The sequence below is a fragment of the Lepidochelys kempii genome, chromosome 7 (assembly GCF_965140285.1).
Source record: "Lepidochelys kempii isolate rLepKem1 chromosome 7, rLepKem1.hap1, whole genome shotgun sequence".
NCBI lineage: Eukaryota > Metazoa > Chordata > Testudines > Cheloniidae > Lepidochelys > Lepidochelys kempii.
This window is the reverse complement of record NC_136386.1, coordinates 25,411,445-25,437,223: the sequence shown is the minus strand read 5'-3', so window position 1 is coordinate 25,437,223 and position 25,779 is coordinate 25,411,445. Positions and strand designations below refer to the sequence as shown.

Sequence of the window (25,779 nt, the reverse complement as noted above, 5' to 3'; positions counted from 1 at the left end):
TTATTCAGTGAATTTACTCTAGATATGCTTGCATATAAATAAGCAGGACTTGGCCCTATGTGTATGTTTAGTGTTTATAAATTAGAATTGATGTTTGCACAGAATTTAAGAAGAAGGTAGGGTTGTTTAATTCGTGATTAATAATCTCATCTGAAACATTAAACAAAACGTCTCTCCTGACCTGCTGGTAGTCTATTTTTCACTTTTGCGTAATTTGAAGATAGATTTACGGCGTTGTTTGTTTGTTTCACTGATTCCACATCTCACAGTACGCACTGTATTCCAGCACTCCCCCCTGGAAAAAAACCCTTAAGCATTTGTTATAAGTGAGAATAATAAATCTGTAATCTTTCTTTAATCACAACTCCTACAAGTGAATTCCTTTTCAATTCACACACAAACAAAAAGACAGTCATTGCCTGCGTCTTACTCAGCTTTTTAAAGACAGAACTTTTTCATATATTCAGTGAATTCAGGAAAGACACATTGTCCATTGTAATAATTGACCTCTCTTACTTTGTCTTTCCTACCTTGCTCTTTTTCACAAAATCTCTGTTTACTAGAACTCCCAACGTTTCTTTACAGGCAGTAAGGTAATTTTCTTGTGCTTACAGTGATGTCTAATTGGGCATGAAAATATTGTCACTATGCCATTGTGCCTGCATTGGTGTTCCATAATGTTTATATGCAAACCTGGGATTTAGTAAAATATAGTCAGGTGATTTTATAATGTAGTGGATTGGTCAAAATCTTACCATAACATACTAGATTGGTCCTGTTCTAGTGATGTATAAGTAATTTTTCAATGTTTAAGAGTCTTATAAAAATTTCCCTGAATATTTGTAGTAAAGCAATCATCTCAAAGGGGTGTGCCTAGTATCAATTTGATAGTTGGTTTAAACTCAGAAATATAGATATTAAATGTGTTAGCTAGGGCTTCAGTTAATTTGAGTTCACTAATAAAAGGTTCAAAGTTTGCTTTGTACAATAATCTTTATTTGAATTGGACTTACTTTAAAAAAAATTTAGACTCTTTTTCTAATGCTTGCTTCCAAAAAAAAAATCACATTACGAACATGGCTTTGTTTTTTCCCCACTAAATATACAATTAGCTAAAGCCTGATGTTGTCAAAATGTATTTTGATTCTGTCAGTAATTCAGGAATGTTACCCAGCTATATTCAATGAAACTTTATTTAATCAAAATGGAGGGGAATTATGCGGATTTATTTTTGCAACTATCAAAGTCTGAACAGTCAAAGAAAACATCCTTGTTACATTAGCTGGTGTTTTAATTCACATCTTGTTTGTTTTGTCACATGCATGCATAGTACTTTCTAAAGAACTGTGGTTATGTTAATGAACAGAATTGATGGGTACAGAAGTTATACCAGCACAACCTGATTGGTTCAGACCCATTAATACAGATACTAATGCATATTTCCTACCTGCTTATTAGTTTTGTTCAGTACTTGAGTAGGCACCCTGTAAGAAGTAATGAGTCATAACATACTAGTCCAATCTGTATTTTATAAAGTTTATAGATTTTTGAGGGGGAAATAGACTTTTGAATTATGTAACTTAAGTGATACAGATGCATGTATAAATAAAAATCTGTACTTACCTGAACATAAACTTGATTATGAAAAAATAAATACTATTAATGCCTGTCATGTTTATTGAACTGCTCATTTTTATATATCTGTTTCTTCTGCAGTATTTTGTACACCTGAAACTGTTCCTAGCTTGGAGAAATTTAAGGGTTTGTAAATGTTTAGCTATGTACTATACTGTATTAGAGTACTAATACATAAGTATATACAAAGCATTATTCAGTGCATAGTAGCATTACCTTACAAGACAACAGTATCCAATAATGTGCCCTTTTGAAATGTTCAAGTCCCACCAGGGAAAGGGTCTCCATTTTATCACCCACAGGGCCTAATCATAATTCACATTTTACATTTCCAAGTTCTGCATTAACATTGCATTGGATGGTACTCAAATGCCACACGTGATACAAAGTAAATTCAACCAATACTCTTTAAACTTGTCCCCCAAATACGGCAATAGGTGGGAAATTGAGGGAGCTGGGCCAAAATATACTCCAAACATCTGTGGACATCCTTATAAATAACTTTTCAGAAGAAAAAATAAGATTGCTCTAGATCATATTATATGAAGACCAGCACTTAATTACTATGGTAACAAGACATTTAAATACCAAGAATGAGATATGGAACTACCCTATCTAGCAGGAAAGCAGACATCTAATAAAAAAACCCACTAATGTTTCACTACTGACTGATGTTCTGTTCATAAAAAGAATTCCATGGCCATTAACCCCATTTCACTGTTTAAAACTGGGGATTGGCTAATTGGATGAAATAACAAACCTTGAAAAGTCAAAACCTTGTCAAACAACTTCATCTTCCTTCCAGCTCTTCTTGCTTGGGAGTGAGGGGAGAAGAAAGCCTCTGCCTCTCGCTGGTTCTAGTCAGAAATTGAAATACCACCATGTAGATTGTTAGGACAGTACTTTGCTCCAACCAGAAGCAGAATGTAGAAGTATAACAAGAGTTGCAGCCCAAAGAAGTTGGGAGAAGAATTTGAACTCCTAGTTACAATCTGACCCACCTGTCTTGAAGGACACTTCCCATTCTATATGTTGTTTGAAAATGCTGACCTAAGCGTTAATGCTAGATAACTTTAAAATTATATTGCCATTACCTGTAATTGCTTCTGTTAAGTTCTGGATGCTTTTTCTGCTAAGAGGGCTACTAATACTTTCTAATACTTATTCTGTACTATACTTTTTTATTTTTATCCAGAAAAATTTTCACCAAAGCGACTTGTTGGTTTTTAGAAGCTAAAATCCCAGTAGAGAAAAAGAATTGCACACAATATAGTCTTTGTCCACTTGCATCCTCTCTCAAAAATATAGGACTATGATTCTATGCAGTTGGGTTAGTGGGTTCCTAGCAAGTTTCCTTGTCCGTAAAGATCATATTCTTTGTACAGTATATATTCTTTCAACCGATTGGGCAGTGGAAGGAATGTCATGAAGACAGGACAACGCAGATGCAAATGACCCATGCATTTCCGAATCTTCAGACGACAAAGATGTTTCAAAGAACGTGGATTTGCTATTAAAAGAAAAAAGAGAGAATGTCTTTTACCAATCAAACAACAAGAAACAACATACTCAATTTTGCATGATAGCCCCAAGCAACATTTGAGAAACTTTAGTCAGATTTTGATACCGTAACACTTGTTGCATAGTATATTAATTCTGAACACACACTGAAATCACAGGTGCTCCCTTGAAGTAAGCTTCTACCCAACATGCATGGGGGTATCAGGATCTGGCCTTTTGTAAGTGATCACCAAGCAGTAACATTTTGCAAGTGTAATCAACTGAGGCATTAGCCTAGTTTTTGTGAATCTAAGCTTGAAACATAAATTAATTGAAGAAAAAGTTTGGCAGAGGGTAATTTAGGCCTAAAGCATAAAAGAGTTGTCTATTGCCTCAGTAAGGCATGGAGGTGGGAGAGCAATAAAAAGACTACAAGGAGTGGCTAGTATGTGTTAACTTTTCCCTATTACACAGTAGTCATCCTTGCCCATTTATTTTTTTAACTGCACTTGCAGCTACTAGGGGGAAAAAATGACCAGGCCAGACACGCTAACAGCTCTATGTGACTAGAGTAAAATAATCTAATCTGAAAGAAACAGCCAGTTTACTGAATTACTTTATATAAAGACCTGAATTTATTGCAGCAGCGATAGTATAGGAAAAAACTTTTAGTCCTGAGCAACATAAAGTATAAGTATATGTTTCTGTGGACTCCCTGTGCATGCATTTAAGTTACAGTAGGTATATTCTACTGCTGCTTTGTAATTAGAGAACTCCCAAACCACCCAAAATGATACACATTCTTACTGATGTGACTTACTAATATTTTTATCACAAACTCCTCTAAGGCCTACTGTATTTGGAAATTTTACTTCAGGCTGAAGTTTAATTGATTTTTGTTATAAGGATGGGCAGGACAAGACAACGCTGGCTCAGATTCTCCAAGGTAAGTCAGTGCCTACCTCCCATTGAATCAATAAAAGTTAGACACCTAAATACCTTTGAGGATCTGGTCCAATGATGCCAAAATAATATAGAAAATAAACAAGCCAAAAAGCAGTGTCATCTAGCATTTTGGATGTTTCAAAACTCTCAACACCGGACACTTACTCAAAATGGAATTGATTTCTGGCCATAGTGTCTGTTCCTCCAGAACTGCTTTCAGCTTACAGCAGATGCTAACATGATCAACATAATCTAGCATCACTCGCACTACTTTCCCAGCTATGTGCTTCAGCCACGAGAGAGTTATCACTTCACAGAACTGAGAGAGGAAAAAACAGCATATTTAAGAGTATAGCATTCAACATTTCTGTGACTCATTTCCCCTTTTCAAATTCCTCTGCAGGACATAAACAAATTCCCAAAGAAAAGCCAGGAGTGAGTGAGTGCTGAATCACTCAGAGGTTGGATTGGGTAAAATAAGCTTCAAACAGAATGTGAAAAACTGATGGCTAGTCACTAAGTTTTTACAAAAAGAAAAGGAGTACTTGTGGCACCTTAGAGACTAACCAATTTATTTGAGCATAAGTTTTCAGTCTCAACTAGTTTAAAGCCAGTGTGAAAGTTACATGGAAGCGAAGGTTCAACCAGCGGGTTTAAAATGTGCATGCGTTTGTTACAACAGAATAAGGAAAAGGGTTTAGAACAACTGCACATGTGCACGTGTGGTAACTGTGCCCCCACACTTGTAGGTGTGAGATGTTACATTTGTATTATACTGAAAAATGTAAAGAGGAGCTGTGAAGCTAGAAAAAATGTTTTTGTTTTAGTCCTTTACAGTTCATAAAGATTGCATCAAGTGTGTGTATTTTTAACCAGTATTTGAACAGCAAAAACTGCCAGTTCACGGTTTGTTCTGTTTGTTAGAGGCCACCTTTGGCACGATGGTTGCAAGGCCTGAATTGTAATGTCAGATACAGCCGTTGCCTCTGCTGCAGGTCTTCCTCCCTCCTAAATCGTACCATGTTTGGACGCAGGAGCAGGGGCGGCTTAGGCTACAGCTTTGTGGCATTCCATGGCAAGTGAGATCATGGTCTTCGCTGAAGTCTTCCAGCAAAGAAAGCCCTAATACTTCTAATGTAAAACAACTATAAATAAGTAGTAAAGGGCAGAGAGAAAACGTGTACAGTAACTGGAATTCTAGCTGTATGGTCCCTAACTGCATTCCACCCTGGGTATGCGTGCGCACCGCGTGCCTGAAACCAAAAGATTCTTGCCAGAAGTGCCTGTTGCTCCATTCCTGTGTCCCCCTCCTCTTTGTGCTTTGAAATGAGGGCATTTGGAGTGGTGTGGACCGATTGCCTCTCCAGTTGCCTTTTGACTATGAGTGGCCCTAACATAAGGATCTACAGCAGAGGGGAAGGAGGCCAGGTAGTGGAATACACTGTGACAAAGTTCCTCCTCTACCTTGGTGGGTCCTGCGCTTATTGGCAGATTTTGCTCGCCTCAGAGGTTCACAGCAGCCCTCAGTTTGGCCACTTTCACGGCTCAAATCTGCTGTTTACTCAGATAACCTCATCACTGCATCATTTTTCCACCAGCATGGGGAAAAAAAGAGTAAGAACAATCCCCGCAGTTTCTGCTGATCCACCATGTGGGTCAGGGACCAGCTCAGAGACCTTCACCTCTGGTAGAAGCTCCTGTGTTGAGTCAGGAGCTGGGAGGAACCCAGGCCCGCCCTCTACCCCGGGGTTCCAGCCCAGGGCCCTGTGGACTGCAGCTGTCTAGAGTACCTCCTGGAACAACTGTGCGAAAGCTACAATTCCCTGGGCTACTTCCCCTTGGCCTCCTCCCAACACCTTCTTTGTCCTCACCACAGGACCTTCCTCCTGATGTCTGTTAATGCTTATACTCCTCAGTCCTCCAGCAGCACATCCTCTCGCTCCCAGCTCTTTATGCACACCTCACTAACTGGAGTGAGAGCCTTTTAAAACCAGGTATCCTGATTAGCTTTAATTAATTCTAGCAGCTTCCCAATTGGCTACAGGTGTCCTAATTAGCCTGCTTGCCTTAATTAGATCTAGAAAGTTCCTGAGTGTTCTGGAATAGTCCCTGGGATATGGGACCTGCTTAACCTGGAACTAATGTATCTACCTTTTGATCACTCTCTTGTAGCCATCTGGCCTGACCCTGTCACAACACATAAAGACTACACATCTTGAAGAACTCAAAGAACTGCGGGTAAATAATGTTTCTTTTTTCTCCAAGTGATGGTTCCTATGTCTATTCCAAAGTGTACACAGTCCCTATGCGTATACATAGTCCCTATGTGTATTCCACTATGGGTGACTCAAAAACAGTATTCATTGAGGAGGAGGATGCAAGGACCCTTGCTTACCACCAATTGGAGGACTGCCCTGTTGAAGGATCCATCAGCTGTAGCAGTTTGCATCATGGCTTAATGATCTCCTGAAGGAGTGAACAGAGTCCCATTTGTGAACAGAGTCTCACAGAATTCCAGGAGCTGGACTTCTCAAAGTAAGGTTACCAATACAGACTGGGCACTAGTCGAGAGAGCCATCACACCTTGTGAGGGAGGAATTGCAATTAACTTGTAACAAAACAGTATGTAGCCCAAAATCTATTTGGAAAGTCTGAGAAGAGATTGCTTCCCCTCTCATACATTCCATAAAGGATATACACAGCCTAGGTCAGTGTTTTTCAAAGTTCAGGTCATGACCCAATACTGCAGTGGTTCCCAAACTAGGGGCGCCCCTTGTTCAGGGAAAGCCCCTGGTGGGCCGAGCCGGTTTGTTTACCTGTCATGTCCGCAGGTTCAGTCGATCGCGGCTCCTACTGGCCGCAGTTCACCGCTCCAGGGCAATGGAGGCTGCGGGAGGTGGCGGCCAGCATGTCCCTCAGCCTGCGCTGCTTCCCGCAGCCCCCATTGGCCGAGAACAACAAACCACAGCCACTGGGAGCTGCAATCGGCTGAACCTGCGGATGTGGCAGTCAAACAAACCGGCCTGGCCCACCGTGGGCTTTCCCTGACCAAGCAGCATCCTTAGTTTGGGAACCACTGCAATACTGGGTTGTGGCATGTAAGGCACTGGGTGGCCTTGCTTAGCATCCCAGGGACCCTAGCAGCTCTGGTCAGCACTCCTGACCAGGACGTTAAGAGTGCGGTCAGCAGTGCTGCCCAGCTAAGGCAGCTAGTGCCTACCTGTTCCGACACCACACTGCGCCCCAGAAGCAGCCAGCAGTGGGTACAGCTTCTAGGCAGGGGGGCCACAGGGCTCCGTGTGCTGCCTCCCCCTGCCCCTGAGAACTGGCTCTACACTCCCATTGCCCAGGAACCAATGGGGGGGTGGGGGATGATGTCTGTGGGCAAGAGCCACACGGAGCTGCTTGCACACCTCCACCTAGGAGCTGGACCTGCTGCTGGCCGCATCTGGGGTGCAGCGCGGTCCGCAGTGCCAGGACAGGCGGGAACCCTGCCTCTGCACCCCGGCTGCACTGCTGACCGGGAGCCACTGGAGGTAAGTCTGCACCTCAAGCCCCTGCCCCAGTCCTGAGACCCCCCCAAACCCAGAGCCCCTCCTTCACCCCAAATGCCTCATCCCTGGCCCCAGCCCAGAGATCCCCACAAACCCAGAGCCCCTCCTGCACCCCAAACCCCTTATCCCCAGCCCAGAGCCCTGACCCCCTCCCACACCCCAACCCCCTACCCAGAGCCCCCTCCCACACCCTAAACCCCTAATTCCCAGCTCCACCCTGCAGCCATCACCCCCTCTGCCCCAGCTCCATTGGGTCGTGGACATCAACAATTTCTTCAACTGGGTCCCCAGGAAAAAAGTTTGAAAACCACTGGCCTAGGTGATCTCCTAAAGGATTTAGTCCTTTGCAGGTAGAATGCCAAAGCTTGATGGACGTCCAGAGAATCAAGTTTTGCCTGGTGGCATTTGCCTAGGGGATGAAAACGAGCAAGTGAGCAAGCTGCTTTAGATGGAATTCCGAGATTACTTTGGGGGTGAATTTTGGGCATAATCTCAGGGAAACTTTGTCCCTCTGGCAGATTGCATAAGGCAGATCAGCAATAAGGGCCCCCCACCCCCTGTTTACCCTCTGAGGAGATGACAACCAGAAAGGCAACCTGCATTGATAGGTGGACTAAGGAGCATGAAGGTGAATGTTCAAACAGAGCCTTTTTTAATGCTGATAGGGCTACATTTAGGACTACCATATCGAGGTAGTTTCATTCTTGGAAGACAGGTTCTGACGATCTTTTAGAATGCATACTGTAACAGGATGGGGGAAAGGTGAGCTGACAGCTGCTAAATGCACCTGCAGGGAGTGAAGTTTTCAAGGAGAGAAGGTAGTCCAAAATGGCAGGGATTATCATCTGATAATTCTCTGGGGTTATCAGGTGGCATTGGCACCATATTGAAAATATTTCCCACTTTGCTATGCAGCACTTCCCTGTGGAATCCTAAGGATGGACTGTACTGCCTCCAAACATGCCTTTTCTAGGTTTGTCATCCATTCAAATGTCAGGCTGTTAGGTGGAGGGATGTTGGCTTGGGATGTTTGAGCTTGTCTCTGTCCTGGGTCAACAGGTCCAGGAAGAGTGGGATACAGATGGACATGCTGACATCTGGAGAATGCTGGCAAGCCAGAATTGTCTTGGCCACTTGGGAGAAAGCATATTACCAATGCTCCCTCTTGCTTGATATTCCTCAGAACTCAAGGTAAGAAGGGAATGGATTGGAAGGCGTATGTCAGTGGGCCCAAACATTGAACTAGAAATGTGTCCCCTCTGGAGCAGTAGGTCAGACATTTCCTGTTTTTCTCAGATGCAAAGAGGTTAAGAAACCCCACTGCTGAAATACGTTCTGGGCTACCAACTCACGTAGCTCCCATTCGTGATCCCTAGAGAAATGTCTGCTGGGACTGTCTGCTAACATGCTATATACCTCTGGGAGATGCACTGCTGAGATGGTGATATGGTGGCAGATACACCTGTTCTACAGATTGACTGTTTCTGTGCAAAGAGCAGTGGATCTTGCTCCCCCTTGTTGAGGTAGTACTCTGTTGTCAGGTGTGATTTGGATATGCAAGGTCTGAATGAAGGGTAGGAAATAGTGGCAGGCTTCATGAACTGACTGTTACCATGAGGTAGGTATGCTCTGGCACTGATAAAGTCCAGGGTCACCCCAATAAAGTCTATAGCCTGCGAAGTGGGAATTAAAACGGATGTTTCTATTTTTACTTGAAGCCCCAATTACTGTATGAGACTGAGTAGAAATATGGTTGCCATCTGTACCATTTGATGAGAGTAACCATTCATTGAGGAAGGGGAACACTGATGAGTCCTGGCGGCAGAGGCAGGCTGCCACTACCAACAGCCTCTTTGTGAATACCCCTGGCACTGTTGTGAGGCCAAGAGCACACTGTATTGGTAGCGGTCCGCGCCCATGGTGAATCTCAAGAATCTCCTGTGCACAAGGCAACGTCTATGTTGAAATAAGCATCTTTTAAATCAAGATGTGTGAATTAAATCAAGCCAATTGCCTTTGTTCAGTGCGGCAACTATGGAGGCAGCATAAATATCCTGAACCTCATGGGAGAGATTAAAATGTTCAACTGTTTGAGATCCAGAATGGGTCTCAAGCCTCCTCTCCTCTTGGGAATGATTTTGAATAAAATTATTTCCCACTGTGCTGGAGAGGAGCTGGTTCTATGGGCCTTATTATGTCCCAGTTTGCAGATCATCCCGTTGAGTGGGTCTCTGTTTCATGCATGTCCTGGACCAATGGTGTAGGGACCTCCCTTGTCAGGATCGGTTCCAATAGAATCAGGGATTCTGGGTCCATGTAGATACACTGCCCCTGTGGACATTGCTATCTATCCCCTGAAGCAAGAGAGTGGACAGAGCTTCTTTCTTTCCATGGCACCAGTGGTATCAGTCTCATTGCAGTCTTTGGTTCTGGCATCTCCTTTTCACGGTGCATCAGTAGCATCAGTCTACAAGGTGTCCACTGTTGTTTTTCCCTAGTCAGTACCAGGGATGGTCCTGCTCCTACAGTTAGCATCTGTTTTGGGGTGTTTTTTTCCCTTCAGAGCCTGGGGAATGATACTGTGCTTGTGAGCTCCTCAGACTTCCATACTGAGGCACAGAATCTCACCCAACTTGGAGGGTGTCAGAGGCCTTCTTATTTCTCAGCAAGTGTTTACTACTCTCTTCATGTCCCTCTTTGGAAGAGTCCTTTAATTTACTATCAGTCCCAAAGCCAGAGACCACCATACTTAGAGGGCACTTCTTGGTTCCTCTGCCCAATGTACAGGGGGGTCTGATAGGCCAGGATCAGACTGGGGCCTCATAGCATGATCCATTACGAATCTTCAAAGTATATACTCAAGAGCTTGATAGGTTTGGCTATGAAAGGATCAGCAAATGCTGTACTTCAAAGGGATGTGGGCTTCCCTGAGGAAGTAGAGACACTTGAGGTGGTCATCACTGACTGGAAAGGCCTGAGAGCAAGATGCACACTTTTTGAATCTTGGGATCCTGGGCATACTATGGAGGAAGAAGTGGTTTGAATAGGGAGAGGACCCCCTAAGCCCTGAACTGGTAAGGGCTTGTCTACACAGAGACATTCAGGAAAGATCATCTGAATTAACTAAAGGTGTGAATTACAAGTGGACTAAATTGCATTTAGTTAAACTAAATTCCCATTGAGAATTCTAGTGGCCTTAATTCATTTTAGGTTAATTCACTTCCAAAATGAATTTGGGACTTGTTTACATGAACAATTTGTTAATGACAAACGGGGGTCTGAATCCACCCTGCACTAGTTTGCTGCAGACTAAGAGTATGTCTTCACTACCAACATTAAAGCATGTAGTCGTGGCTCCAGCACTGAGAGAGAGCTCTCCCCAGCGCTGTTAACCTCCCTCTGCCCTCCAAGAGCTCTCCCAGCACTGGTGCACTTTCTACTCTGCCACTTTACAGCACTGAAACTTGCATCGCTCAGGGGTGTGTTTTTTCACATCCCGGACCAAGAAAGTTTCAGCGCTGTAAAGTAGCCGTGTAGAGAAGGCCTAGCTGTTCATGTGGACCTTGCTGATGTGCATTAACAGTCCATCAGTTCACTTTGATCTAGGCCTCTATGAAATGGACTCGATCAAAGCAAGCTAACAAACTGTTAATGAGCATCAGCAGAGTCTACATGGACAGTTAGCCTGCAGCAGGCTAGTATGGGATAGAGTCACACCTCAGTTTCCCACAAACTAAATGTTCATTGTAAAAAAAAAAAAAAAAAAAAAAAAAAAAAACCTAAAATGAAATAAGGCCACTTTAATTCTGAATGCGAATCTCCACACAGGAGGTTAGTGCAGTTTAATTAACCCACTTTTAATTCATACCTTTAGTTCATTCAGATTAATTTTTGAAGTGTCCTCATGTAGACAAGCCCTAAAACTACACTAAGTATAAAAACTATTTATCTAATACCTATTTAGAGATAATTACAAATAGAAGCAGAAGAGTGCTATCTAATGCTACAGCTAGCAAGAGAGTTCTGTCCCAGACCACAGGCTGCAGGAAGCAACTGGAAAGGCAGTCCATACACACCACCTCTGATGCCCTCATTTTGGGACATGAGGAGAAGAAGGGTGCAGGAACAGACAACACTGCAAGCTAGAATCCTCTGGTCTCAGGCACCTGGAGCGTGTGCACACCTCCAGTGGAATATACGCAGAGACCATCACTCAAAGAATAATATATTTTCTTTGCAATTCATGTTTAAAATAGACTTTTCTGCATATATTTGTTTTTAATCTGCATATTGGATCACCAGGTGTGAACTATATTCTTGTCTGCTCTTTACTATGAGTTCATGGATAAAAGCTGTTTTTAAGGTAGCCAGACTGGCATTCACATAATTCACATTGTCTGGACTTTGATCCTTTAAAACTATTTTATTGTAATAATTTGTTATCATAAACAAGGCTTCACATTCAAATTTACTACCACAACTTGTCTTCAGAACTCTGTCTACTACTTCCTTTATATATAAAGTCTATATAGTACTTTAATCCCAAACATGCTATATTAGCAAACTATATTTCATTATAACACATCAATAAAAAGTAAATTTATTTAATTTCTAGAAGAATAGTAGCAGCAAAACAGTGAAATAAAATTCCTAGGGAAGTACTTACCATGTTGTCTTTGATAACAGAAGGAGTCCATCCTTCAAAGGCATATGGGGAATGAATGTTGTCTCCATGAAAACAATCAAAGCAGCGGTACACATCATACCCATAATTCAGCAGCATTCGTAACATGATTTCATCTTTTAGAGAATACTGCAGAGCTGAGGGGAAATGCGTCGTATTCACTCTGCAGAAGTAATTTACATTGGCCCCATGCCGAAGCAGTAGATTGATTAGCTCATAGTTGCCCATTCTCAAGGCTAGCTGGAGGCACTTAATGGGATCTTGATTTGGCAGGGCTCCAGCATCCAGAAGCAGCTGAGTTGAGCAAATATCCCCATTTGAGACAGCAAAATATAAAGCTGATTTCCTCTGATCATCATAGCCTTTGCAAACCCTCTCATGCAACATGAAATTGGCATCAAACCCAGATTTGAGGAGAAACTCAAGGCACTGAGGATGTGCTCCTGCTGCTGCTGAGTGAACTGGACTTATCCCACTCTCCTTAATGGCAGCATAATCAGTAACTGAAGCTAATTGCTTTAAAGCTCTGGAGAAAGAAAAAAGAAGGAATATATATCTATCTATTCTCTGGTACAAACCTTTGAGTTTCTCAGTGCTGCAGTCTTTGTTACATGCATCTTAGCTGGGTCACAGAATTGTGTTCTGCTTTGCTTACAGTGTTGTTCATTTACTACCAAACTAGTATCCTGACATACTACACATCTGCACTGGCCTTAACCTCTGACAATTACATGATAACCAGCCATGACTCCTACAGATTTCCAAATTACAGGACGAAGCATCAAATATTATGTCTTTCCCTCTTGTCTTTCAGGAACATTCCATTTCCCCTTTTTTGATCTAATGGAATGACATCATGACCCCTTAGAGAAGAACTTCTCCATCCCATCAGTTTGGAGAAGTCTGTAGAGACCACTCTTCGGTAACCTACAGAAAGTGGGAGAGCCCCTCTTTTGTTGACCACAATGCAGCGTTACTAGTAGCTAAAAGCTGTGGTCTGGGACTTAAGACATCAAGTTCTATTCCTGACTTGGGCACTGAATAGTTGTATGACTGTAAGCAACCCAACCCTTCCAGTGCCTCTGTTTCCCAATCTGTAAAATGAAGGTGTAGCAGGGTGGTTACCCGCTCCTGCCCTGTGGGGCTTGAGAGCCAGGGCTGAGGGCAAGAAAAGTTAGGCTGATTGGGGAAATGGCCGCAGCTGGGCGAAGCCCCAGTCAGGCTGCAGTCTGCCCCAGGGAGCGGGGCTAAGCGATGACTGGCAGTAGCCAGTGGTGAGCTGGAGCCGGTTCACTAGAACCAGTTGTTAAATTTAGAAGCCCTTTTAGAACCGGTTGTTCCGTGAGGGTTCAAAGTGGCGCCGACTCCATGAGTGCTCCATCCCTGGAGCACCCAAGGGGAAAATTTGGTGGGTGCAGAGCACTCACCAGCAGCTCCCCGCCCCCGGCCCCAGCTCACCTCCGCTCCGCCTCCTCCCCTGAACGCGCAGCCCCACTCTGCTTCTCCGTCCCCCTCAGGCTTCCCGCGAATCAGCTGTTCGTGCGGGAAGCTGGGGCGGGCTGAGAAGCAGGCAGCAGCTTCCCGCTCAGGCCCAGGGATGCGGAGGTAAGCTGGGGCGGGGGGCGCGAGGACAGCTGCCCGCGCAGCACAGGTAACTGGGGGGGTGGGCGCAGGGGAACCGCTCCCCACCCCAGCTCACCTCCGCCACCCTTGGCCTGAGTGTGAAGCCGCCACCTGCTTCTCAGCCCTCCCCGGCTTCCTGCCGAACAGTTGATTCGCGGGAAGTGGGGACGGGGGTTGGAGAAGCAGAGCAGGGCAGCGCATTCAGTGGAGGAGGCGGAGAGGAGGTGAGGTGATCTAGGGCCGGGCGCAGGGTGGGGAGCTGCCGGTGGGTGCTCTGCACCCACCAAATTTTCCCCGTGGGTGCTCCAGCCCCTGAGCACCCAGGGAGTCAGCACCTAATGTGCCACTTTTGATGTGATCAGTGGGGGAGTGGCCGCTCCTCCTGCTCCCCCCCAGCTATGCTCCCCCGCCCGTAGGAGCCAGAGGGACCTGCCGGATGCTTCCTGGGAGCTTCCCCCAGTAAGCACCTCCGGGACTCCCCACCTTGCCCCCCGGCAGGTGCCTTTGGTTCTTAGGGGTGGGGTGGGCACCCACTACGGAGGCCCACGAGACCCTCCTGCCCGGTTCTGGGGGCAGTCGGGATGGGGAGGGGGGCGGATGGGGCCAGGGTCCTGGGCGGGGCGTAAAGGAATGTGGGGGGGTGGATGGGGCAGGGGTCCCAGGGGGCGGGGGTGGGCAACGACCCCCTCGTGGGGGGAGGAGGGAACCCGTTGTTAAGATTTTGGCAGCTCATCACTGGCAGTAGCCAAGACTGAGGCGAGGTGGGGGTAGTGGGTGGGGATTCCCCGGGGAGGGGAGACCCTCAGGGATTGTTGGGGTTTACTGCCAGGGGGCAGCACCCCAGTGGGAGGAGGCACCGGGTCCTGGGAGGGACTGGGGCCGGTGGTAAGGCAGATCACCAGATGGCAGAGGGCACTCCAGAGGCTGACGAGCTAATTCCCAAGGACAACCAGCAGGAGGCGCCGCCAGGTGAGTCCGGCTCTATTACAGAAGGTGATCCTTATTCCACAGGTATGTGTGACAGTTTAATGTGTTTAAAGCACCAAGTGCAATTGTTTTTAAATCTGGTCCTCCTCTCTGCAGGTATATCAGGAGAGAATGTGGAACAGCTCTGGCCTAACTCACCTGACCATCCAGTTAGAGCACAATAAGGGAAAGTTACTTACCTTACAGTAACTGGAGTTGAGCTGTGAGTATTTGCTGTAGGTGCACCCAGGACCAGAAGTCCCCCAATAGCAGTGTCCACTGGTCCATGCCTGCATGGGCTCATGCTGCAAGCTGAGGGCGTAAGAGGCAGTAGGGTCCAACCACCTCTCCAGTTCCTAGTCTACCACAAGTTATCCAAAGCAGAAGGGAAGGAGGGTGAGTCGTGAATATCCATAGGGACCACACATCTCCAAGTACTCCAGTTACTACAAGGTAAGTTCCCCTCCTTTCTTCTATGAGTGCTGGTCCGTATGGGTATTCACTGTAGGAGACTCCCAAGCAATACTTGTTGAGGGGGTGGGTGCAAGGAAGAACTCTTGCCACAGATCACAGGATTGCTGGACTGAAGGAAGCATCCTCAGATGAGGCTTGAACATCAACAGGTCTGACCATTGCACTAGGAAGGCATCCCTTCTGGAACAGGACCCTTGAGCATCCTAAGAGCAATAAACTAGAGACTTTGGTTTCATGAGCTGCACGGAGGTCACAAGATGGGAATCCCTAATGGTTAAAAATCCATTGGATCACTGACATCTTTGTGACATTGCCTGCTTAGGCTGTCTGCTAGGAAGTTCCTAAACCCCGGCAGGTGCACTGCGGAGAGGGAGGTTTGATGCTGGGTGAACCAGTTCCAGAGTTGCAGAGTGGTGTGGACCTTGCTTCTCCCATTTGTTTATTTATTAAACCATGGTCATGTTGTCTGACCTGAGCTGGATATGAGTGCAATGGTTGAAGTGCAGGAACTGCTTGCACACTGTGTGGAATGCTCAAAGCTTGAGAAGGGTAATGTGATGTGTGGCCTCTTGTGGAGTCCAGAGCCCTGAGCTATACATCCATTCAAGTTTGCTCCCCAGCCTAATAGGGATGCATCTATCATGATTAAACCTATGATTTTGTACGGACATTTTTAGTAAAAGTCATGGACAGGTCACAGGCAATTAACAAAAATTTACAGAAACCATGACCTGTCCATGAGTTTTACTAAAAATGTCCATGACAAAACGGGAAGGTTGAGCTGCCCCATGGCTGGGAGCTGGGACTGGGAAGCTCTGGGGGATTCCCCCTCAGGCGGGGGATCCATCCACCTGTGGGGACTGGAGAGCTGCTGGGGATGCCCTGCCACCCATGGGGACTGGGGAGCTCCGGGGGATTCCCCCACTGGCAGCAGTAGCTGAGGAGCTGCCAGAGATCCCCCGCTGCCCATAGGGACTGGGAAGCTGCGGGGGACCCCACCACTCCAGGTGGCAGGGGTCCCGGCAGGACCCTGGCTGAAGTCATGGAGGTCGCGGAAGTCACGGATTCCATGACTTCTGCGACCTCTGTGACCAAATCGTAGCCTCAATCATGATTATCCTTATGGGTGGGCTGGGAGTAAAGGGAACCACCACACAAACATTGTCCCTCTTTTCCCAGTAGGTGAGAGATGCTCAGACAGTGAGAGGAAGTCTGATTCTTTTATCAAAGGAGTCCTTGTTTGGAACATATACCCTTGTAGCCAAGTCTGGAGACTGCATAGGTGAAACCCAGCAAAGGGAGTCACATAGACGGATGCCGTCATAGTCCTAGGAAACCAAGTATGATTGCACTGTCATCTGATGACTGAGGCAAAGCTGGATACTGAGGTCTCTAATCATGAGGAATCTGTCTTGTGGGAAGTAGGCTCTGGCTGCATGGAAGTCTAGCACTGCTCCAATAATTGTTCTAGTCATTGTGGATGTTTATGCGGACTTTTGTACGTTTACTTGAAGTTCTCAGGAGTGGCATAGGTCTAGCAGGGCAGAATTGCTTCTTGCACCTCCTTATATGGCCATTCCTTGAGGAGCCCGTCATTTAGACAGGTGAATATACGGTGGTGTTGCCAGCCTTAGTACGCTACCACTACCATCATGACCTTTGTAAAAAATCCTTTGCGTCGCTGAAAATCTAAAGGGCAGCACCTTGTACTGGATGTGCTTTGAGCCTACCATGGGACACAGGGATCTCCTGTGCACCACGTAGATATCTATATGGAAATAAAAGCCCTTTAAAGCAAGAGCCACAAACCAGTAGCTTTCATTCAGGGAGCGGATCATAGAAGCCAGGGTAATCACCCTGAATCTTGAGTGACAGATGAAGACATTCAATTGCCTGATGTCCAGAATGAGTCTGCAACTCCCCTTCTTTCTTGGGGTTAGGAAATACCCGAGTAAAAGCCCTTACCCTGGTGCTGAGGAGGTACCTAGGTGGATTAGGGAGTCCACTTCCTCCTGGAGAAGCCTATTATGAGAGAGGTCCCTGAAGAGGGACAGGAAGCAAGGTTTTGGAGAAGAGGTAGTCAGGAACTCAATGGTATAGCCTACTGAGATGTCTAAGACTAATTTCCCTGAAATTAGATGCTGCCACAACAGAAGTAAATGGGCTAGACCAGGAGCGGGCAAACTTTTTGGCCTGAGGGCCACATCGGGTTTCAAAATTGTATGGAGGGCCGGTTAGGGGAGGCTGTGCCTCCCCAAACAACCAGGCATGGCCTGGCCCCCGCCCCCTATCCAAATCCCCCCGCCCCCCACTTCTTGCCCCCTGACAGTTCCCCCGGGGACTCCAGCCCCATCCAACCCCACCCCTGTTCCCTGTCCCTGACTGCCCCTAGAATCCCCGCCCAACCCCTCCTCTCATTCCTGACTGCTCCCTGGGACCCCTGCCCCATCCAACCACGCTTTCTCCCTGTCCCCTGACTGCCCCCCCGCCACCCCATCCAACCCCCCTCTCCTTCTTGACTGCCCCCCCCAGGACGCCTGCCCCCATTCAACCCCCCTGTTCCCTGCCCTCTGACTGCGCCACCCCCTATCCACACCCCTGCCCTCTGACCACCACCCCGAACTCCCCTGCCCTCTATCCAACCCCCGCTGCTCCCTGCCCCCTTACCATGCTGCCTGGAGCTCCAGTGGCTGGTGGAGCTACAGCTGTGCCGCCCAGAGCACCAGGACAGGCAGCCGTGCCGCCCGGCTAAAGCCAGCCACGTCACCGCGCAGCACAGAGCACCGGGTCAGGCCATGGCTCTGCAGCTGCGCTGCCTGGCCACCCAGAGCATTGTGTTGGCGATGAAGTGAGCTGAGGCTGCAGGAGAGGGGGAACAGAAGGCGAGAGGCTGGGGGCGAGCCAGGCCAGGAGCTCAGGGCCCGGGCCGGGCTGGATGTGGCCCACAGGCCATAGTTCGCCCACCTCTGGGCTAGACAGTGACCAAAAGGGAGGAGAGAGTGGTTTTGCAAAGACTGGTTGATATCTCTCAATCATCCTTTCAAAATGAGTTCTTGATAGATGGCTGGGTCTGGAGACGGGACAGTGGTGGTGGAGCGCTCGCATGAGCAGGGACAGAGTAGCAGATCTCACACTTTGACAGGATGTAAGATTCCCCTAGGTAGTAGAGGCAACTCTCCTGCAGATTGCTAACTGGGAAGACAGGAGGCCAGACAAGGCCAGGCTTGAAGCCTGGGACCTTGGGCATAAGTGCCCCGAATACTGGGGGAATAAAAATGGTGGGGGTGGAAACCTGATCTCTGCTAACTAACTACAACTTAAGAATCTACGAACTGACAAGTAAAACTTAATACAACCATTTACAATACTTAGAGGGAATGGACTGATGAAGCTAGAAGGCTGTAGACATAAGAGGGCTCTGCTCCAGAGCGTGAGCAGTAGAAAAGGAACCGGAGTGGTGGTTGTTTCTGTGTCACCCCTGATGTCCTTAGTTCACAGCACAAAGTGGCACAGGTGCGGACTAAATGGACATTGATACTGAAGCATTTCCCATCGTGGTGCATGGAGCACATGTTCACCCCACAGTGACTACGCATAGGGACCAGTATTCAAAGAAGAAGAAGAATTTTTATAAAGGACGCAAGAGGAGATGTAAGCGGTTAAATGTTTCTCCCCAAATGAAGCAAGTGGAGAGCCTATCTGGACTGGCCTGATACATTCAGGCACTGAAGACTCATGAAGTTTTGTATAAACTTTAAATGTATATATTTTGCAGAACCTATTTATCATTATTCATTCTTACTTTTCAAATATTTATTTCATTTCAACTCACAGAAAGTGTCCTCTGTATGCAGCTCTATGGATAGGCAAGTGACCTGTGTGTTTTGGCACATTGGCATCAGCTCCATACTCTAGTAAAAGAGACAGTGAATCTGGATTTCCTCCTCCAACAGCTTCAAATAATATGGAAGCACAATCAGCTGCCTGTGAAAGGACATCAGCACCTAGGGGAAGAAGGAACAAGGGTTTTCACAGCAGCTACTGTAAATATCCAGTAACAACTAGTATCTCTAACTTCCCAATTGCTTTAGAACTGTGACTTCTACTCTTCATGAAACATAAATGTTAGAGCAATAGCCAGTGTTTTCTCTCACGATAAATACTTTGAGGTAGCATCCTTAACTTCCTATGTGTTTGTACATTGCCTAGCGCAGTAAGGCCCCTGCTCTTTATGCATTATTGTAATATAAATCTTCATAATAATGAAACACCATAATTAGAAGATTGCATTGAATGTTATTCTGTTACATGAGTAGTTGTTTTTTGGACTAAATACAGTGCAATTAATTCAGCAGAGAACAAACATATGTAAGGGTAAATTAAATATGTACAATGCAACAGAATAGAGACCTGACAGGGAGTGAGATACATTTCATTACAACAGAAAGACATAGAGGCCATAAACTGAAAAAGGCTCACTTCCCAAATATATTATTTGAATATAGTACCTCTGCCAGGGGTTGAGGAACTTGGAGGAGGGGGAATTGTCACTGCAATGGAAATATTGCGGGGGGGGGGGGCTTATGTATACTTCCACCCCCCACTGTATCTTGTAAAAGTGAGAGTGGGACTGGGCTGGCACGGGGGTTGGGGGCAGTGGCAAGACCAAGATCCAGAGGAAGAGCTGGAGTGGCTGTTGCAGTGCAGGAAATCAGGCCTGCTGCTGGGGAGCAGGTAGGAACAGCTCTTCTTTCCTTGCCTTCCAGCCACTGCAGGTCCCAGCAGAGGCACCTGGTCCAGGGAAGGGACAGGGTCACATGTGCCAGGGTGGACTGGGAGACAGGGCACCAGCACATGGGCAGGGACAGAGAGGGTGTTCAGTGCACAGGGCACCAGCCACTGAAGAACTGCAAAGATGCCCTTCACAGTTTGGAACTGACTCCTCACCTCTCCACCCTCCTCACTGAGTCTCAGTAGCTCCCCTTGTTCCCCCTCCTGCCCCTCCACCCCCTCATTCACAGAGAGCTTCTGCTGGCCTCTGCCCCGCAAAACTCCCATGCCTCCGCAGATACACCCTGTGATAGTGTGTGCCCTGTCACATGCTGATGGAACCCATTTCAAGGCAGTTAGATTGTGGGGGACTGCATGCATCCCCTTCATTCCAGTATTACAGAACAAAGGGGGATAAAATCCTCCACCCCAAAGTGTCTCACTCGCTTCCAGAGACGGCTTGTCTACATGAGTAAATACTATTTTATTTAAGCATGATTGGAAATGCTTTCATTAGCTGACACAATGCGGACCACAACTTTGTGATTGGTGTATGCAAACACAAGTCATAGGCCAGCTAGTAATGGTTAAATCTCTATCATAGTGGTTCAGTTTAGATATTACAACATTTTCTCAAGTAGACAAGGCCAGAGACATGCTTTTATAGTGTAGGTCTGTGGAAACAACATTATGAAAGAGAGACAAAAGTTACTATCTTAAGAATAAAATCTTGATGTTTAAAGTGACAGAGTGGGTGAGATAATATCTTTTATTGGACCAATTTCTGCTGGTGAGAGAGACAAGCTTTTGAGCTTACACAGAACTCTTCTTCAGGTCTGGGAAATGTAGTCAGAGTGCTACAGCTAAATACACGTGGTACAGATTGTTTAGCACAAATATTGCAAGGGACCATTCAAAGTGAAGCGGCCCATTAAGATGACATTTACACTTTTTTTCATAGCAAAGTTAATGGCAATCAAGAAGAAAAGAAAATGCAGTTATCTTCTTTTTCCCCATCTTCAGTTTAATACAGTCTAGGCCACAGTACAGGATGAAGTGTTAGCTGAAGACTGTAAACTCATAATGAACATGGTCTCTGTAACTGTAAACAAAGGCCTGGTAGATTTAGCCTTCAGTTCTCTTTGGGAAGGAATATATTTAAAAAATTCCATTGTGTTGTGTTTATGCATTTATGTTGCTTGGTCACAAAACTCCTTTAGTTGGAGGTATCCCTTTAGTAACAAATGTTATATGTTCATGTCTTATAATGATTAGTTTAATAGCATTCTAACCACAAAACTTTTGAAAGACTTAAGGGATCTAGGTAGAAATAATAATGATTTGAAAAGATAATGTAGTATGGATGTCTTAGAAGAATATTGAAATTTAGTAGATTATGTAATGACACCAACAATTCTTAACTGCTGTGCTTCTCCTGTATTTTGTAAGAGTTAAGTTCTTCAGGTGATTAAAGATGTACTGTAGTGAGCAAACCAAAACAGGATACTGTGCCGAAAAAGTCATTCCTATGTGCTAACATGAATACCCTTGAACATACAAAGTGACCAGTGTAATTCATTCTAAAACACTCCACATAAAACCATCAATTTATATACTAGGTTGTATATATTAATACCTGTCCACTATGTTAGTAGTAAGAATGTCACAAGGCTTCCATTTCCACTCAAAACCTTATTTTGGTAAGGTAATATTGTACTGACAGGGGAGCTAGCAATTCTACTTTGCCACCGCCCAGACAATTATTCATGCCCTTCATGGAAGGGGGATTAATTTACTCACATTTTGAAATCATTAATTTTCTGCCAACACATATGGCTGTGCAATTTCAACCCCTTATCTAGTCTAAAGAATAAAAGAACTTTGTAGGATCTTTCTGACAACCACCAGTTATTAAACCAACATAATGAACTGTAAAAAAAATTGTATATAAACTCTCACCTTTTCGCAGTAAAATTTCCATAATTTCTGTATGCCCAATCTGCGCAGCCAGTGCTAGGGGAGTGAGCCCATATGCACTGCGGGGATCAGGATCAGCTCCAGAACAAAGCAGAAGGTTCACCATATCTTTCCTGCCTAGTCTGGCTGCTTCATGTAAAGCTGTCCTCTTATTGACACACTGCAAGTTTACATTTGCTCCAAACCTTATCAGCAGGGAGGCAATTTCATATAAATCATGTTTAATTGCTGTAAAATAATAGGTGAAACATCAGCTATTTAAAAATATTATTTAACAATATTCTATACACTATTGTTTCTGTGTGCAATTGCCCAGAAGAGCCTCTACTCTGCTTTCAGCTGTTCTATTTATACACAGAGATATCTAAGAAAGAGAATTAATAGATAGGGAATACTTCTCTCTATCTCTGTGATCTTCTATACCATTAAAAAGCAGAGTAGTGTCATACAGAGGAGGGAGGTTAGTGCCCCACAGTTGCTTGCAGCACTTTTACCAAATGATGCAGTATCTGATCTGTTACATTCTCTAAATACTAAAGGTTATACAGCAGAGAACATGTAACCCAGGTGGCTGCATTAGAGAGGTGTACACCACCTCAGCCAAGGATGCAACTGTCTCTCTAGTGTAGTTGGCTTTGAAAGCAAGTTTCCCTGTCTATATGGCTTATCCACTTGGATTTGGATGTTACACAATGTTTTTTCTTCACTTTTCTCGTTCCTTGGCCCTTGTGCAAGAAAACAGCCACTCCAACAATGTGAATTTCTGAGCACACACAAGAAATTCATAGCACCCTTCTAAGGCTCAGACAGCAGGGCATAGGTGCTGGCAGTAGGGTGCTGGGGGTGCGGCAGCACCTCCTGTCTTGAAGTAGTTTCTATGATATACAGGATTTACAGTTTAGTTCAATGGCTCTTGGGACCACCACTAAACAAACTGTTCCAGCACCCCTTCAGCAGGGTCATTGCTTGTTCGTGGTAGCTAGGATCAAGTCAGAAGAAGGCAACATGAACCCTTTTTGAGGGGAGGACCTGTCTTGTCCCACCTAGACAGCTGAACCCTTGCCATGTAGAATGCCTTGGGAAGAGGAGGGTCATCTGGACCTCCTTGCTTTTGAGGGATCTTTGAGAAAGAAATTCTTAACTTTATGTTTTCCCTTTTTAAAATTTTATCTCTCACTCTCAACCCCTTTATGGGGGGTAAGAAGCAGTTGCAGGGTCTGCTTTACATGTGACAGCTTGGCAGCCTGGGCAATCCCCAGCTGGAAATCCTGCAGAAGTTAGCTTTGTTGTGATTCTGCAAGGGACAGCTCATTGCACAAAGGAGCAAGAGTCCACAACATTTCATATGCTGGTGTGGACCTAGAAATTCCCATAGGACTTTGTAGCCTACTCCATTTTTTAAATTTTCTACTTAGCTGTCAAAGATATTGACTCTCCACCTATTGGAGACTGAAATAGCTGAGCTCTAGTAGCCAACAAGTCCCTGATATGCAGAAAATCACTTGACATCACCAAATAGCCCTGATGCTGGAAGAGAGGAAGTATCTATTGTTCATCACTAGAAGAAATGAGGTGGTTAATCTCCAAAGTTATGAGATACTTTCAGACCTCCAAAGGGGTAAATGGACTCTCTCACAATAAGTAACGCTTCATTTTCCAATCCTGGCCAGCCCCCAGAAGTGCAAAAGCAAGCACAAATGAGGGATTCTGAAAAAAAGTTAACTAAACTTTCTTTGAACTTGGGGGGAAAAAAAGGCATGGTTCACGTTTTGAGGGAAAGATTGTGCAAATTCTTATTTTATCTGAACTGATTCACCATTCCTAATATGTTGTTTAGTTATGGCTCATATACACTACAGTCATACCTGTCTGAGGAAACTTGTTTAATAGTATAGACAGGTCCTCAACTGGATTTCTGGTCTTTTGTGGATGTTAGTCCTTAGAATGGATTGGGATTTAGTTAAAGCATTGATACCAACTGGAAAGAAAAAGTAATGACAAAGTATTCCTCTGTCTTTCTCTTGGCCAATGGAAATATATAAAATTCTGGAAACTGAAAGTTTTACAGACTTTACAGTCAACAACAAAAGACTGCAAGATACAAAACAAATTTTTCATGCAGTGAAAGACATGAATAAAATTTCCCCCCACCGTAAAAATTATTTGATTTACCTATAACTAAAGAAGAATCTCCTTCTTCATTCTTAACATTAGGGTTGCAGCCACTGAGCAGGAGAAAGTGGACATTGTCTAAGAAGCATTTGTCTACTGCTACAAAGAGAGGAGTTTCCCCTTTCAGACTGGTCTGCTCCCACACAATGGGGTCTGAAGCTGAAAGAGACCCAGGAGAACAGCACACATTGGCAATGGAACTAATCATCAAAACTGACTTAGTAAAACTTTCAAATGAGGAGCACAGAATACTCTTTACCTTTCAGAGTTATTTCTAGGATGTTCTTGTTTAATTGTGCTGCAGCTTCATGCAAAGGAAGCCAGCCTCGCTGATCAGCTTCCTTAAAAGCAAAACAGTGCCTCATCAACTTCAGCAAGACTGCTTCTTGGCCTGCAGTATATAGAATCAGAATCATATCACACTATTTAGCATAAAACAGAAAGTTCACGACAATTGAAATCTAGACTCCACTTACATCAAGGAATATTTTGAGTATCACCAACTCCATTACTACAGCCAGAACTGGCAACTTTGCTTCTCAAAACAATTTTCTATCTAAGGTTGAGTTAAATGAATGTAGAGCTAATGATAGTGATTTATTGGGCTCATTTTCTCTAGAGGAATCCTCCCAAAGCATTTCAGAAGTTGCATATATCAGAATTATATGCTTATAATCAATGCTTAATATGCCTCCTATGCTACAATAATACAAATAGTGAATAAATAGTACAAACATACAAATAAGAAATAAATAGTATAAACATTTGAAATTCAGCTGCCTCTGAAATAGAACATGACAGCTACTGAACAGCTCAAAGGAACTCTACACAAGAGTTTGCAACATGAAGTTAACACTTGTCCAACTGAAACTATATATGAATTTTCAGGTATGCAGAATAAAATTAAGCTAGAATTTGAGTAACACATAAAAGCTACTTTTACTACCTCTACTCTTGCTAAAAATGCCACAGAATCTTTAACTGATGATAAGTGGTCTGGTCTTCAATTCTACATCTCATCTGAAAGATGGAATCTCCAGTAGCATAGCGCCCAAAACATAGAATCATAGAATATCAGGATTGGAAGGGACCTCAGGAGGTCATCTAGTCCAACCCCCTGCTCAAAGCAGGACCAATCCCCAATTTTTGCCCCATACCCCTAAATGGCCCCCTCAAGAATTGAACTCACAACCCTGGGTTTAGCAGGCCAAAGCTCAAACCACTGAGCTATCCCTCCCCCTGGCTATTCAGTTCTTAGAAAGTGAGGGGAAGAATGCAACCTACTCAGTCCTTAACAAAACTTCCTACACCCATCAAATTAGAATAGAGTGTTGATGATTTGTGTGTTTGTACTTAACTGCCCGTATTGCTGTGATTATCTTTCCATGTTCTTTGCTCATAACAAAATGGAATCTGCACAAACAGAACAAAATAATTATAATTTATATCAGTTAAGGGAAAAATATGCATGCTATTAAA

At 44.8% G+C, this 25,779-nt stretch overlaps 1 protein-coding gene across 1 annotated transcript; it reads right to left on the bottom strand.

The window, feature by feature from the left end:
- Positions 1–1,019: 1,019 nt before the first annotated feature.
- On the bottom strand, positions 1,020–24,665 carry ASB14 (ankyrin repeat and SOCS box containing 14). Its single transcript, XM_073354740.2, has 7 exons — positions 24,560–24,665; positions 24,301–24,459; positions 22,111–22,356; positions 19,214–19,385; positions 12,301–12,844; positions 4,246–4,399; positions 1,020–3,145 (listed from the first exon to the last, which is right to left on the bottom strand). Exons 1-7 carry the CDS (start codon positions 24,663–24,665, stop codon positions 2,967–2,969), a joined length of 1,560 nt encoding a protein of 519 aa, XP_073210841.2. The 3' UTR covers positions 1,020–2,966.
- Positions 24,666–25,779: the final 1,114 nt, after the last annotated feature.

Coding starts and splice junctions, on each gene's coding strand:
- ASB14 (XM_073354740.2), bottom strand. CDS start 24,665: ATGAGGCACTGTTTTGCTTTTAAGGAAGCTGATCAGCGAGGCTGGCTT. Junction 19,386..22,110: donor GGAAATTTTACTGCGAAAAG/GTGAGAGTTTAT, acceptor TTCTTCCCCTAG/GTGCTGATGTCCTTTCACAG. Junction 12,845..19,213: donor GCATACAGAGGACACTTTCT/GTGAGTTGAAAT, acceptor TTCTTTCTCCAG/AGCTTTAAAGCAATTAGCTT.